The sequence below is a fragment of the Corvus moneduloides genome, chromosome 8, assembly GCF_009650955.1.
Source record: "Corvus moneduloides isolate bCorMon1 chromosome 8, bCorMon1.pri, whole genome shotgun sequence".
Classification (NCBI taxonomy): domain Eukaryota; kingdom Metazoa; phylum Chordata; class Aves; order Passeriformes; family Corvidae; genus Corvus; species Corvus moneduloides.
Genome location: NC_045483.1, coordinates 20,707,587 through 20,724,142, shown reverse-complemented (window position 1 = coordinate 20,724,142; position 16,556 = coordinate 20,707,587). Strand labels below are relative to the sequence as shown.

Here is a 16,556-nt window from a genome sequence, read left to right as displayed (position 1 = left end):
TTGGGACAGTGACTGCAGGACACCTGAGGTGCAACCTTTTCTTTTCCCCTCTCCTCAGGAATGGCAGCAGTGCTATCTGAGACTCTGCCCCCTGGGTCTTTGGCTATTAATAACCACAGGATGCCTGTGCGAGCAGCCTTCAGGAGTCAAATTCAGAGCACTTTGCATCAGCACTTTGTGCTGGGCAGAGCTTGCCTGCACCCAGGCACGCTGGGAGAGTGGGGCTGCTGGACAAGCCTCCCCAGCAGCACCCAGAGACGGGCTGGGAGGAAGCAGCCACTGCTGAGCTCTGGGGCACGCGCATGAGCTGGTCTGAGCCTGGCACTGCAAGCCTGAGGTGAGTTGACTGGGCAGCAAAATAGTGTAGAGCAGGTGCTGGAGAAGTAAAGACTGGTTTGGCTTGCAGCACCAATGACTGTTGCAAAGACCAATGCACAAAAAGACAGAGGAACTGAACTAGGAGACAGAGATGAGGGAGAAAAGCCCTTGCTTTACGTATGAGATAATGAGGAGGAGGGGGTCTGAGGCTCCAGCAACTTCTGGGAGGGCTGAGAGAGCAGTAGTACCATGTAACTCTGAACCCTGTCCATACTGAGAGACTGCTGTCCCTTTCCTTATGCAAGACCAATTGCATGCAGCAGGTTTTTCAATCTTCAATCCTGCTGAATTAGTAAAGGACAGTGGAATGGGATGGACTCGTCCTCACAGCTCCTTGGGAATTAGTGTGAGGAGCACAGCTCCCCACCATGGCTGTCCCTTTCTGCCTTGCCCCAGGGAATCCATGTTTGTGGCATACAGATGATTTCTCTGTTTTGCCAGTTTTAGGACCCATCAGATGGGCCATAACCTCTCACCTCTGCTGCCTCCTGGCAGCATTGCCCCTTTCCTGTCAAGCAGGGCCTGCGTCTTTTATACGGCCAAGCAGATGTCTGGCTGCTTGAAGAGAATGTGCAGCGTGTGCGTCATGGCTGCACCTGCTCACACTTGCTTTGGGAATACCCCAGGATGGGCTTGTTTATGATGTGAACTACACAGGCAGCATCTCAGTAAAAGGACAAGCCTGCAAATCTGAAAGAAAAACTAATCCAAGGGAGTATCTGCCAATGTGATTGACACTGTTTTTCTGTGGCTGGGCTTCTTTTAACAGTTATCACCACTCCATCACATAAAAATCATGTTGCAAAAGAAGTAATGGTGAAATGAAACTTTAGAATACACAGGAGATAAAACGTCTTGATCAGAAGGGTAGTATACAAACTCCTAGTTCCAGCTGTTTGCTTGCTAGTTTTAAAATATAACTCATAGTTCAATGTTTTTCAGTTCTGAAATCTTAAGCAAATAAAGTACAAAGAATCACAAAGACAGAGGTGGTTAGTTATTGCTGCTGCTGAAGCCAGTGGGTCTTTGCCCATTTTTCTTTGTATTACATTGCACTGTATTAAGTGGGGATCTGTCCCCTATATGCTGTTGTTTGGGCATGGACAGTGTTGAAGTAAAGGCAAGACATTTGTTCTACTTACATTATGTGTAACAACCCCTAAGAAGGACTCCCAGGAGCTGCCTGAAATGGAATTGCTGAGATTACTCCTGATTTTCCCTGGCTTTACAGTTCAGATCTCTCATCCTATCTAGGGACAAAGATGGGGAACACTGTACCAGAAGAAATCTCCCTCTTTTCTTTCCCCTTTCACAATGGTATGGGATAAGATCAATACATAAGATAGAGATGCAAATGACTTCAAACAAATTGGGTGAACAATTTTAACAGGTTTTCCTGTGCCTTCTTCCTCCAGCCCTTCTGTAACAAAACAGTAGCAGTCATAAAAGAAAGAACTACTTAGAATTTTGTTTTGTTTCTTTTTTTTTCCCCTTCCAAACTTGCTGTCTAGTAGCTTTCTGAATACCTATTCTAATTCTAATGGGACTATCTAAATACCCAAACCAAAACTGCACATGATTCAAAGTGCTCCAAATAACTCACGGAGAGACCTGAAATCTTTATCCAAAAAATATGTATTACCATCTAATGATAACTGCATGTTGTTATAACATTGCATCATAGAGCAAATTTTCAAAGTGACACTCTGTTACCGCAGCACAAGGCGATAACAGAGTATCCCTATGGCATGTGTGGATTCTGGGAGACCGCTGCGTTGCAATTAAAATGCCTCTTTTGGATGACAATGCTATACGGCACTTTGGCAATGCCTCTGCTGTGATCTACTACCATATTTTGTGTCAGAATGCTGAGTCTCCACAGAACCCCACAACAGCCTACTGATGATACTCTGGATGGGATGATACCTTTCACCAGCTCCATCACGGGGAAGGGATAGAAAATAACCTGTGTGTGAAATGAAGGCTGTGTATCTTTTACCTGTAGATGGCAACTAAAAGAGAGGCGAGAAATACATTTCCAGTGTTTCATTCTCCATTTCCTTGTGTATTTAGAGCAAAGCAGAGAACTCTTTGTGGGAATGCCCCTTGCAGGGACTCCTGCTCCTGTTAAAAGGAAAAAGTCCACTAAACTCATTGGGAAGCTGACACACGAAGGTAAGATATGCAAAACTGCACATGTAAGAATTGTTTGGATTTCAACCTGAATTTCAGCTTTTAACATTTCACACCTTGTCTGACTGAACTCCCAAAGCAAGACATGCAGTGAACATACAAGGAGGCAGAACCACAAATTTCACTGAAGCCCAGCCTTCAATCACGTCACATTTTCTACCTTACAGCTGAAAAGCATTGCACACATTCGGGCCAAAAGTCAACCTAGATTGCACTCTGTAAACTCGCATTCTCCTGCAGCACTAATTTGGATGCACACCAGGGTAAATGGACAGAAAACATGATCTTTTACAGGTATCAATATTGCAGTGCCTAGATATATTCTATGCTGTTCTCTCTCTTATAACCTTTGTCTCATACTTGTTTTCTCTCTCTATGAGAGAGTTGCTTTGATTCCAGCACTCATTAGCTGAAAAAGACAAAGTCTCTTAGAGAAGTTAATAGAGCAGGAAGAATATAACCTGGAACATTTTTCTTTCTACAGAATATGTGTGTACTGGGTAGGGTAACCTTTTAATAACTGTGATATCCTTATCTTGTCTTTACTTTTGACAACATGAGGAAGGTTTTAGATGTTTGGAAAAGTAGTCATTTGAGGCAGTACTCAGAAATCCTGCTGCACTGACTGAGATGCTTCAGATGTTGAAGACATCCATCTAGCTCCACCCCTATGCAACTTCTCTCAGCAGATTTGCCTTGATTGCAATCCAGAGTAAATCCCAAACATCTATATCCAAAGTGTCATCAATGTAAAAACTTTGTGCATAGATAATTTCCTAAAATCTTAGTTTAGAAGAGAATTTGGGTGGTGTGAAGTCACTACCAATGCTAGGAAACAACAGACAAGAGACATGGACCAGAGTACTTCCTAAAGTGTCCCACTGTATATGTTTCGTAGCTATGCCACAAGAGGTGTCCAAGCTGAACCTGGGGAAGAAGATCAGCACCCCCAGAGATGTGATGCTAGAAGAGCTTTCTCTCCTCACTAACAAAGGATCCAAGATGTTCAAATTACGTCAGCTGAGAGTGGAGAAGTTCATTTATGAGAATAACCCTGATGCCTTCACTGACAATTCTGTGGTAAGTTGAAGATTAAAATTCTTCTCCATACACCCAGGGAAAACAGGAATGGAGTGTGCCCAAGCTCTCCTCTGTTTTACTGGGGGGGGGGGGGGGGGGAGCAGGGAGGGCCTACTAGCAAAGAAGTAAAGGAAGAAGACAAAATTACATAAATACACAAGTTTTACTTCCTTTTGGCAGCAGCATTAGTTTCCTCTACAAATATTTGGTATCACACATACAGAAGCATGGCAAAATTCAGTACTGAGTGATGAAGGAAAGGCTGCATGTTTGGCAGGTGTTCAGACCTCAGGGCAGGGCTAATTGGTTTTGAACCCATTCCATTTCTTCTTTGCATGATGGCAACGATCCATAGAAGTCTGACTTCAGCTCCAATAGATGCATTTCTATTTTTAGTCTAGGATACTTTTATGCTTTCTGCTGGACAGGGTCCTCTGCTCACATCTGCAAGTTCCACAAGTAAAACCTCTAACCTGACTCTGAAATATTGTCAGTTAATTTGCTAGAAGCCCAGTTTGTTTTCTTCTAAAATAATTTCCTTTCAGGGATGGTGTATAAATTCAGAAATTCTTTTTCTTTTCCCTTTCCCCTAAGTTAGTATTGTTATTTAAACTTCTTTCTACAGCTAGTTGCAGGGGTAAAGTCTTTTGAAGACACCTAAACTTTTACAAATGAAACTCTCTGTTCACATGATTATCAGAGTTCAGTAAAACAAATAGAAAACGTTTAAGGTTCACATGCATTTTGATGTACCACCTCATCTTCTGATGTTCTTTATAATTGGTTTGGTGACATTTTATCCCTTTATGGCATCTATTCTCCAGTCCAAGGAAACTTAAGGAAAACAATAAAAGTTAAGCTGAAGAAAATGTTCTGCCAAACAAAAACACACTAATTTTTAGTACTCTGATGTTTTCAAAAGCAGCAATAAGAAAATATCTGTGGTTCACTCCTAAAAATGACAACTTGGAAATCAAAATGTGGAAAGATGCCTAATTAAAAAAAAAAATTAAAATTACAACAGTAAGATTACAGATGAGGGATGGCAGACCAGAGATATAGCAAGCATATCTGGTAATGTTAAGCTTTGGGCAGTTTCTTCATCTCTTTGTGCTTTAGGTAGTCCATTTCTTCAGTGAATTATCTCCTCGAAAGAATGTGAGACTGAATGGTATGTTGAACTTTGGACTCTTCAAATGAATATCCTAGAGAACTGCATGCTGTTTTTATAAATACTCAGCAATCTCAGAGCTCCTAAAACATATGAGGGCCAAGTTCATATGTCAGAATCTGCTGCAGTGAGGAGGAGTGAGAAAATAATAAAGTGGTGAAATAAAAAGGCTAAAGCCCAAAGCCTCAAAAATTTGAGGGTGTCAGTAAAGAATGTCCAATCAGAACAATCAAAAAAAAAAAAGTTGTGACAAACTGACTCAAAACTGGACATGCACAGTCACTGCATGACTAACATTACAAATGCTGATGACAATTGCTTCTCTTTTGTTAGCTGCCTTTCCTACTGTGTTTATTCATCTGCGCCTGACTTTCACTCCATACCCTTTCTGTAGTGAATCTATCTCTCTCTATTTTGTAAGAACACCTCTGCTCCCAAGATCTTTTAGCATGACTGTTAAGACCCTGTGCCATGGAGAAATGTAGTTGGGGGTTAGAAAATACTCTAAAAAGCCTGGGATTTTCTTTATGGTTTTGCTGTAGGAGAACCATGGTATGGTCTCCAAACAGCAGCTGGCACTCTGCTTAAAATCCTCCATGATTCACTTACAGGTCTTCTCTCCACATCCATGGTACAGATAACAAAACTCCATTTGGTCAGTGCAGGAAGACTTCACACCTACAGCCTTTGCTTGGGGTCAGTTTAGAAAGATCACAAACATAATTGTTACTGTTTTCTGGCTACTCCATGTGCTCTCTGCAAGGACTCTGCCAGGCTGCATCCACTGCCTCTGCGAGTGACTATTCCCATCGCAGGAAGCACGAGTGAGCAGCTTTGCTGCAGTCAGAGCAGGAAGAAAAACTGAGCAATCGAAGCAAATGAGTCATTGTCTCAGAGAGCTGGGTGCTCTTGAGCAGGTAAAGGCAACAGATCTGTAGCCTGTTATCTTTCAAACCATCAGGACAGTGCCTGACCTTAGCACCAAATAACTTTCATCAAAAAGCCCTTTTGGTTGCAGTATCTGATTAGCTTTCTTTTCTTTTCCTTTCTTGCTCCTCTATCTGCTCAAAGGCAGATGCAGAAAAGAAAGCTTAAACAAAAGAGAAGTGTGTGAAGAAGATGATGGCAGAGTAAAGAAGTCCTACTGCTACACCCAGTTACTTCCCCTTCCCAATTAACTTCCATGTCCTTTGCTCCCCATCCCAAAGAACTTTTTGTCTCTTTAAGGCTGTGGGACAGTGAAGGAATTTGAAGCTGGTAGTGTGTTTTCTGCTTTTATGTCATAGATTTCTTAACTATCTTGTCTTAAAATATTCTCGGGACACACTTAAGAAAGCAGGGCAAGGCAGGTCTGAGATGGAGTATAGATTGTTTCCTTCCCACAAAAGAAGCTTACCAGCAAGATAATGTAATATAAAAACACACAAAGAGAAAGGTGATTAAAAATAAATCCAAACCATATAAGGGGTCCCAGAATAGCCTGTGCTGTAGCCATAAACCTTCCACACAAGGGAGAAGATCTCAGCAGTCATGTGTCATTGACCCACCCTTCTGCTTCTCTCCTCCTCCTTCTCCTCCAGCCAAAAATCCACACTGGACAATCAGATCACTCTCCTTACTTGAAGCAGAGAAAACATATATATTGTGTGTACACGAATGTCAGACAGCTCCATGCAGAAGTGAAAACCTGTCACTCTCTCTGTCACTGCTGCAGCTCTACCCGTCCAGTTAAAGGCAAATGGTAGCTAAACCCCCAGTAAAAGGACTGACCATTCCCAACATCAGTAGAATGAAATGCACTTCCTACTGTGGAGCTGTTTTCAATACTGTGACTCTGTTCAGTTGCAAATATACAGTACAAGGGGAAGGTTTTAGGGAGGGGTGAGTTTGACACCAATATCCTGCCAAACAGGGAGAATTTGGGCAACATCCTCCTTGTTTGGTGCTGTGCTGGAAAAGCTGGGCTCTTCTGAACCCTGTCTAGTAAATCAGATGTAGGATTTCTTCTCCTCACCCCAGGCTGTACCACCCACAGGAACTGTGGTGGAACTGTGATTCTCTCCATGTCTCAGAGGATATTTTCAACTTCACTGTGGAGCTGCAAGATATAATTTATTACTGACTAAAGACCATGATGAAATCCTATCTTGCTATGTGCTCTATTACTGTATCATCTGGCCAACTAGAGAATGAGGGAAATCACTATGTTTATTTTTTAACAGTGAAACTGAATCGTGGGGTAGATTAATGAGTCACCCAAAATCACAGACAGGGTCTTAGTCTTGTCTTTGGGTCTCCTAAATCCTTCTTCACTGTTCAGCAATTAACAGATCAGAGTTCACAGATCTTTCCTTCATAATGCTAAATTTGTTGGGCTTCAAACACATTAAGACCACGTGAAACAATATTTCTTAGCCCTCCAGCCTCACTCATTATTGCCCTAACTCCTTTTGAGATCCCACCTCTGCTTTTGAACCTCAGTGCAAGACCTTCTTGCTGTCATCAAGTGGGAACTTTCTAACACCTCGCTGCAAAGCATTAAGGGGAAACTGAAAACGAAGCCATAGTTATGTTTCTTGGATGTTGCCATCACGCTGTCTTTCTTCCAGTAAGAATCCTTAAATATAGTCCTTCTGCTAGTCAAAACCTGTGGCTTGATTTGGGTTACATGTAGGACACCTTCCTTTCCCCCCCTCCTTTCTACGTTTTATCACCAGATCTTAATTTAAAACAAATAGGAAGGGGAAATAACCAATATCTAAATAGACAATTACGAGCAGTAGTACCTCAAAAACCACACAGACCCACAACCAAAATCCTCACCTTGGTGCTTTCTTAGATTCATCCACAAGTTAAAATGAATGCAGCTTCCAATCATGGCAAAGCTTGGATGAAAACAAGCTGAACATGTGTTGGTAATTTCTGCTAGACTTCAGGTCAAGAGGTCTCTTCTCTTAAGCTGTCACCAACTGTGAAACTAAGAAGTCAAAAGGGGTTAAAGAATTGGATTACTGCTCTTCTGGATAATGGCAGGAGTTACTCAGTACTCTTTTTGGTGCTGAACAAGAACTCAGAGGAGCAGGCAGAAGTAGCAGGAAGAAAGTGGAAGTAATTATGTTACAAACCAGAAGTGATGCTTCACAGCAGACAGCAGTACACAACCAACCTGCCTCAAAGGTCTTACATGATAAATAGCCAGGCATGATACAGTGTCTAAAGGAAAACAGTGATCGAGAAACAAAGATGTTATCATGCAGCTACTTGGTTTATTACACGAGCATGCACTGATGGCTCTGTATGTCCCTTAATGTACTTAGATGAATGCCAGTCAAGATCAGTGGAGGTAGGGTTAAAGGGAAAATGTTAGGAGAATAATTTTGTCTTGGAGCTCTGTTCTGCATGGCATGTTAAACCTTTTGAACAAACATTACAGGATAATTGCAGGCTAAGATACAAGTCTCAGGTTACGACCTAAGTGGGGCGAGCCAGGTGAGATTGTAACTCCTCTAACAAAATGAGCCTTGCTGTGCTGGAGCTGGATTGGTGCAGAAGACCTAGGGGTCCCCCTATACCCAAAGCTGCTTAAGAGTGAACATGGAGTCCGATGCATTCTCATTCAAGAAGTGACTGGTGTGGAAAAAGCAGAGTAACAGAAAAACAGCCTTTTATTTTCCACAGCAATTTGTTGGAGCACTGTGAGAAAACTCTGGACCAAAATTCTGAAATGAAATTTCTTTCAGCCATGAAGAAAATGTGGCAAAGATGATATAAAATATACAAATAAGATCTAATTTTGGGTAGCATTAGATTAAAATTCCTGTTATTTAGATGGGTAAATTCAGGCACAGAGGCAAAAAATATTTTGCCTAAGATTAAACAGTTAGTCAGAAATGGACCTGGAAATAGAAAGCAGGAGCTCAACCTGCTGTGCCTCTTGGGGTAGCAAGTTTAAAAAAAAATAGTGTAAGATGCTTCAACAGCTTCTTATTTTCATCCTTTTTTAAGAAGTGAATCATAAGTTTAAGGCTATGCAATTCCAAATGAAGGACCAAGGCCCACGCTTTGATAAAAACAGCAGGCAGTCTATAAGACTCTCCAAGTGTCTGAATTTTAAATCTCCCATCCTACCATTAAGGAGCATTTGAGTGGCTGCCACGGAGACAACGCAGTCCAGTAACTTCAGAAGTGTTAGTAACTACATAGGCATCAAACTTTTGGGGAGCTCTTTATCAGTGAGGTGGAAATAGAAACACATTTGGTGGCCTCAATCATTTCCTTTAGGGCACAGCAAGGAGCTGAAGAGGAGCACACAGTGTCTCTCCTGGGGACTGCCTGCAGTGACGTCAGGGTCTTGAGACACATAGAGATCTCATCTCCATTAGCTGGATCATCTTTCATTATCTGGGTTTTATTAGGCACATGCTCTAGAGAACTCAGAATTTGTCCATCTGAGCACTCAGCCTGCAGCAGCAGGCACTTGCTAACACTAAGGACTTCAAAGACATGAGCCCAATTTGTTTAGCCAACCCAGGGGACACACCACATGAACTTGCAACAAGTGTTCTCTTATTAGAGTGGATTTAGGGATGCCCAGGGACTGATAATACCCACTACTTCCAGCAATGCACAGACAGGAGGAGCCATGTGATCTGTCCCCAGACCCAACAGGAGAAGGTTGTCAGCCATCTCAATTGAGTCATCAAACTGACATTCCTGGACTTCTCTCCTGGAACTCCCACCAACAGGGTCAATCAGTACTAACTGAGAGGCTGGTTTTATGATGTGAATATGCACATATGTAAAAGCTTCACATGCTGTTAGCAGTGGCCCAAGACATGCATTCTCCTCAAGTGTGAGCTCCAAAACTCAGCTCTAACACTGACCAGAGGTGTGCTCTAAGTACTGGAGACAAAGCTGTACCTACACCGTTTTAACTATGTTGAGACTCCTGCTTGAGGATGTTATTCCTGAGCTCTGCTGTCTTTGAAAATCTTTCAAAAATATTAATTTCCCTTTGTCCCATGCTAATTTGAGCTAAGAAAAACAATTGTGGTGGCCAAAACTAAAGAAAATTATATTTTTGTTTTACCAGGTGAGTAGACTGGGGTTTTGCATGGAAAATGTGTCTTTCCTAGCTGGATGGAGTTGCCTACTTTTAGCAGATCAGATGTTTTCTCAGCAGGCCCATGAAGAAACATGAACCAGCCTAAGGCAAATCAAACTAATTTAATTTGCAGCTAAATAAGATTTAGGAGTGGCTTTCCTGATACAGACTGTCTGTTTCAGAGAAACTTCATTCCTACTCAGTGATAATACTGCAATTCAAAATAACACCAGATGACAATGATGCCCCTCCCTGGTCACATCAAATACTGTGAGCAGAATCAAACCAGCCCAATTTACTGTAGCTCATATTATGCTGATGCTTTGTGACTTTTTTTTCTGTTGCAGGAGAGGCATGTAAGTAACCACAGGAAAAGAGAAATAAGCATTTAATTCTCAGAAAGGGCACACAGCATGGGTGAAACTTGAAGGAAAATAGATACAAATTCTGTTCTGAAAGTAGTGAGCAAATCAGTAGAAGCGTTACCCTTGCACATATATTAACATCTTGAAAATAACCTCATTCTGACCCCTAACCCTCAAAATACCCTTTTTTTCAGTTTGCCTTTTTACAGCTACATAGCTGCCACGCGTAATTGAGGAGATTGCCCTGCCAGCTCCTGTGTACAGCTTAATGCCCACAATCCTCTCCCCTCTCAGTGCTTCCTGACATTCAGAGGAACATTATCTCCTCTGTTCCTAAAAAGGGAATTCCCTGCAGCTTGGAGAAGGACAGACAGTCCCTAAAGGCCCTGGGGGCACCAGCTCTGCCACTTCAGCCTGCAGCTGGCTGCCTGCCTGGGTTGCAGCCTGGTGACCTGCTGTGAAACCCTGGACACTGTTGTGGGAGACACAGGGAGCAGAGGGTTAGCTAATTCTGCCTTGAGCCTTGTGGGGTTTTCACTTCTCGACTATTTTTAGTTGACAGAACAGCTGGCCTTGGAAGCCTGTTTACAGCCTGGAAAGCTTCTTTCTGCTGAACTGTGCTAGGTGTAAGAGCCCTGCGAAAGCCTTAACCCTTTGAGAGCCAGCTCTGAGGCTGCCTGAGATTAAATTATACAGGTAGAATTGCAGCATGAGGAACCACAGATTCATTCAATGTCACTCACTTGTATTTTTTGCATCTTTGTGCATCTAATAGCCAATCTCCTAGTCCAACAGGAAAGACCATATGGGATATATAACCCAGGTTACTTGTATTATGTAGCTGTGTGGCTGTACTACACAAGAGATACCTTTTTATGTCTGATAGGAGTCAAGTTTTGATGTCACTTGTGACCAATACATGAAACATTTTTCTGAACATACTATATCAGTTTTTATTCCACACATTTATTAAAGTTTCTGTGTGCCAAGACAGGATATTGTGCCACAATGTACACCACAAGGTCTATAAATCCTGCATGAATTGTTTGCTGTTTTACTATATACTGCAGGGATTGTGCCTTCTAGCCTGGACAAGGGAGAGTGGATGGTCTGCAAAATAAGACCCATTTAATTTTACTGATGCATACAACTTTCTTTCTTTCTTACCTTGTTGCTGGTTAGATTGGGTTTGTTAATTCACATACTGCTACAAACAAAATTCTTCCTTTTTGTTATTTCCCCTTTGTAGTCTCCAGGAAGTACTTTCTGTTTTCCCAGGCTGCTATCTCTTCAGTCTTTCTCAACATATAAATTCTCCTCCCCATACAGACCTTCATATATACAGAAAACAGGCAAAAAGGCAGACATCTCCCCAGTTTTTATGTTGTCACAGACAACCTGCTGTTCTGGTGGCCTGTAACACTTAATTCCCACACTGTAATCGAGCCGGGGTTATCTTAACTTTGACATGAAAACATTTCCTTTTTCTTGCCCAGCTTGCTTTCCCACAGGTTAGCCAATGCTATTTCTGTTTGGACTTTTGCCTGCTCCAGCAAAAGCTAAATTTCCTTTCCCCTCCTCCTCTATTTCACATTCATCATTGTTGGGGGCAATAACACCCTGATCATATAAAATGACTATGAGCCATGTGTGCTGCCATTGCCACTTCTGCTGTTCCGCAACTGCTCCCATACTGAATAGAGACAATAACTCACATGAAGTTATGCCACTGGCTTTGTAATGGAGACACAGAACTGGTCAGATCACAGAGACTCAGGAGTTCACGTTCTGGGACCCAGCCTTGCAAACATGAATAGACCATGTCCTGTAACAGGGATTCATACACTCTTTTCTCCTGCCCTAGGATCACTTTCAGAAGTTCATCCCACCAGGAGGGCATTATGGGGAAGATGCTCATGCCTATGCCCACGGGCGGATGGTAGGAGGAATGCCAGCTGGGCAGCATGGCTCCAGCACGCAGCAACATCCTGGTGTCCCTCCTAGGCCTGGAAGCAGAGGAGGAGCTAGAGACAGTGAAGGGGAGCATGCAGGGAAATCATCTGGAAGTGGTGGAGAAGGAGGTGATGGTACTGACAAAGGCAAGTATCTCTCAGCAAGAACAAATAGCTTAAGCTATCACACCACGTGCCAAGCTCACTCTTAAGGACAAGCAAATTAATCTAACACCTGGATTCTTCCAAACAAAGTTCCAATGTAAAGTCTAGAAGAGTTGAACTGCTTTTAGCTTGATGGTTTTGTTTGTGTGCTTCTATGTTGCTCAGCCACAGGCAGGAGGCAGAAATACCCTCCTTGACTGGACCAAAGAAATTACAGGAAACTTACCTGCTGAGCTCCTAAGGCTGACACAGCAGTAGGGCAGTATAGCTATGCCATGCCAGTGTGGCACTCCTTCCTTTCAAGGGTTTCATAGTGACCACTACAGGAGAGAGCAGTATTAACTCTTTAGATCAGCAGTCCAACCTGAGTATCAGACTTTAGTATCTGAGCCCTGATTTCAAATCAAAGCTTCTGCCTAAACAAAGAGCTCTTTTTTGATAATCTTCAGAAAGGAACAGCAATATTTCTAAAAGTTATCTGGTAACCACCACTGGGCCACTGAGGCAATATCTTTATGAGTAAAAGTAGTTTTAATTCAATTTAGTCTTTGCCTCCTTTTATCCTCTGTTTAATTTGGCTGGAAGTCTCTAGAAACAAATACCTTGTATAAGAATCAGCAGATGAAATCATAACTTTAACAGTCCCTATGGGTTTTTACAATAAAAATAAAATTTTCTTGAGAACCAGGAATAACTGCCCTGAGTGACCAAATGAATGACTTGTAAAATCCAAGGTTTTTCACTTACATTCTGGAATAATGTGCATTTTATATCAAAATCAGCTTTTACATTTCCTGTGAAAAAGCAATCTGTATAGACTCTTATAGTCTTCTTATAGGAGATTTTTCTTCATTGTTATCCTGTGTGCAGGGAGAAGGAGGATTAGTATCATCCTATAGCTTTCACTGCAGAGACAGATCCCAGCTGCTTTTATGTTTCAACCCTAGCAATCAATTTGCTTATAAACTGCTTAGTTTAAATACTTCACAAAGAAAGAGTTGTTTCTATTTTTTTAATGAAGATGAGATTCCTGTAAATGTCTGCAATTCTCTGAAAGCAGGAAACTCCAGGACTTGGCATGGTTTGAAACAAGCAAGACAAGGAAAGAAGGTGTGATAAAGAAGAAAGATTCAGATAACAGCGTTCATTCTTTGCCACTTACTTCATAAGGATTTGTTTTCTACACAAAATGTAGCATCAGGAAAGCACCAGAATGTCTGACTCAATTAACCTATTATTCTCATTGCCCTAATCAAGCTAAGCAGAAGTCATTGCTCAGGAGTTTGAAGGTTTATGAAGGATGAAAATATTAAAAGTGTGCTACATATCAATACAAAACTCAATGCTCTTACTAGCAAGGTGGTATTATACACAGCTGGGGAAAGGGAAGGGAAGGGAAACGCAGAATGCAATCCCTTGTCTAAACTCATTTGCTTAATGGAGTAGCTAGAAGCTAATCTAACATTTCTAGCAATCAAGTGTCTGACTTTACAACAAAGTGCAGCTCCATAGACACATATATAAAATAGGATTTTAACTTTCAGTGAGATACCACATAATATTTGCAAACTGCTTTTAGCCATCCTCTAACATCCTGGTTCAGGAGAGGAAAAAGATGAATGTCTGTTCATGTAATCACAAAGAAAATGCCATGTCATGTCTGCTACGATCTGACAGAAAAAAAAAAAAGTAAATTAAGAAATTAGATAGCATCTTACTTCATATAAAGCTTCCCCCATGTTAGTGGAAGAGATGATGAAGTAAAGACTTTGGTTCTTTCTATATGAGCAACCAAAAAGAAGATGAAAAATTAGCTTTCAAATCTATGCTTTAATGCAAATTCCTGGATCAGTGGCTCTTAGACTAAGGTATGTCTGCTTTTGTGGCTAAGGACAGAAGTGGTGTATGATCATCTTTTTTAAACAGAAACCTAACCAATAAAAGCTTGGATTGATGTAAGAGTTACAGAATCTGGAAACAAAGCTGGTGCCTCAACTTCAGTAGCAGAATACAGAAGCACAACGCAGTTAGAGTGTCATCTAACTAGACTGCTTTGCCTTCCTCTGTTTACAGATGGAAAGTCAGGAGGCAAAAAAGTTACTATATTTAAAACTTATATTTCCCCTTGGGAACGAGCGATGGGTATCAGCCCTGAGGACAAAAGTCAGTTCAACACGGACTTACTGTCATACAGTGCCAAAGCTGATTTCCCCCATTACAAGTCTTTTAACCGGTAAGTCTTCTTAGATATTCAGTGCAGTTTATTTAGCAAGAGAAAACACAGTAATGCTGACCATAGCCCTCCTGTCTTGTGCATTGTAAATAAGTTTTAGTTGCATGTCATTTTGCTCAGCACAGTTGTCTGTGGATGAAATGTTTGGAAGACTACAAAGAAAAAATACATTAAGAGCTAGAGATTTTAATTCAGATTATGTACAGAAAACCTATGCAGTTGGATAAGAGGACTTTAATCCTATTTTCCTTTCTTTCTCTCCCCATCTGACCTGGAGATTTAGCTTGCCACTGTTTTTACTTCAATCTATTGAAGTACAAGAGGTCAGGAAAAATACTTACGATCAGCAGCCATATACCTCACAGCACTTCATATATGAATCAGGATGTTGCTGCTGTTTCTGATACATACTGAAAGTTTTACAAATATTTCTAGGGCAGCAACAATTTTTTGTTAAGCTCTCTGTACAATTTTGCCACCCACCTCCATAGCCTCGGAACATCAGTACTGAGGACAAACCCATATCCCACTCACTTCTGCAATAATGTAGCCTCTGCCTGCTACATGTACAGAGTACTAACAGGTGTGAAAGGTGTATGCTTTGATGGAGATTGATGCAACAAAGGTGAAGGAAGTGCACAGCAGTGTACATATGTGTTCACATCATTTTAGTACATGAGCAATGGATACATCTATGTTCTCGTGAAGGATTTGCTGGCCAGTCAACTGCGACAGTAGCAAAATTTAGAATCTTGGTAACTTTGACTATTTATTTTATAAATCCTGTTGTTTACCCATGCTCTGTTTGCTAACTCCATGTATTCCCCTATGACAGGACTGCCATGCCTTATGGGGGTTATGAAAAAGCAGCCAAACGGATGACCTTCAAAGTGCCTCAGTTTGATATCTGCCCTTTGCTCCCTGAATCTCTCATGATATATAATCAAAATTTCAGCAAAAGACCCTCCTTCAACAGAACTCCAATACCTTGGATGCCTTCAGGAGACTTCTCAGAGTACCAGACTGCAGTCAATGTGCCAATGAGTGGTGAAACAGAAGAGCTGTAAATCCCCACTGCCAAGACCTTCCCTTTTTTCTCAGCCCTTTCTATTTGCAAGTTAATAGTAAGGAGCGGAAAGTTCAACTCTAGTTCTGTCAGCCCTTCCTTTCTTTTGCCCATAGCCAAGACAAGTTCCTAGCAGGTTCTAAACGTCTCTTCACTGTATTGTTAAACTATATCAGACACAGTTTGAGAAAAAGGAGCTTTTTATTCACCAGCACATAAGAGGCCAAGACTAAGGAAGTGTTTTTCTGTTTAGCAATGCTACATGCTGCCTGTCTGATTGATAATAAACCTGTTTTGTCATACAGTAACAAAAAATAAAACACCAAGATGAAAAACAACTTTTGTGTTTTCTCCTTTAAAATGTTGCTGAAAGAATTTGGGGATTAGCAATAACAAAAGTTTCAATCTCAGAACTAGACTATTAGCCTGGGAAGGAAAATCAGGGACTGATGAGGATGGTCATAAGATTTATATACATCCAGGTGGCTTGGAAAAATACTGCCAAAGTGATGGGGAAGAATGATGTTTTTGAGGTGAAATTAGAACAGCATCAGAGATTAAATAGCAAGTCAGCCTGTCAGCAAAACAAACAGCTTAAAGTATTTCACTGTCACCTAAGATTCCCCAGTTCTCCAGAGAATAAATTAGGTGACATCTTAAGCAGTTTTTTGGTTCTTTCTTTTTTTTTTTTTTCCCCCACAGAGACCATAAAGTCAATAGGTTGGGAAGCAACAGAGGCACACCCAAGTGAGATGGCTTGCCTGTAGTTACAGAGCAAGAAACCAAATGCTTTAATAACAACAGAGCTAATTTGACACCTACCACAGTGCATTACTTATTCAAATACAC

At 41.4% G+C, this 16,556-nt stretch overlaps 1 protein-coding gene across 2 annotated transcripts; it reads left to right on the top strand.

The window, feature by feature from the left end:
• Positions 1 to 156: 156 nt before the first annotated feature.
• MYOZ1 (myozenin 1) lies at positions 157 to 16,045 on the top strand. 2 transcript variants are annotated; one of them, XM_032117030.1, is made up of 6 exons: positions 157 to 337; positions 2,452 to 2,553; positions 3,470 to 3,651; positions 12,156 to 12,390; positions 14,482 to 14,641; positions 15,477 to 16,045. In XM_032117030.1, exons 2-6 carry the CDS (start codon positions 2,478 to 2,480, stop codon positions 15,706 to 15,708), a joined length of 885 nt encoding a protein of 294 aa, XP_031972921.1. In that variant the 5' UTR covers positions 157 to 337; positions 2,452 to 2,477; the 3' UTR covers positions 15,709 to 16,045. The 2 variants fall into 2 exon arrangements, with proteins under 2 accessions (XP_031972921.1, XP_031972922.1); XM_032117031.1 differs by lacking the exon at positions 2,452 to 2,553.
• Positions 16,046 to 16,556: the final 511 nt, after the last annotated feature.

Coding starts and splice junctions, on each gene's coding strand:
- MYOZ1 (XM_032117030.1), top strand. CDS start 2,478: ATGCCCCTTGCAGGGACTCCTGCTCCTGTTAAAAGGAAAAAGTCCACT. Junction 2,554..3,469: donor TGGGAAGCTGACACACGAAG/GTAAGATATGCA, acceptor TATGTTTCGTAG/CTATGCCACAAGAGGTGTCC. Junction 12,391..14,481: donor AGGTGATGGTACTGACAAAG/GCAAGTATCTCT, acceptor CTCTGTTTACAG/ATGGAAAGTCAGGAGGCAAA.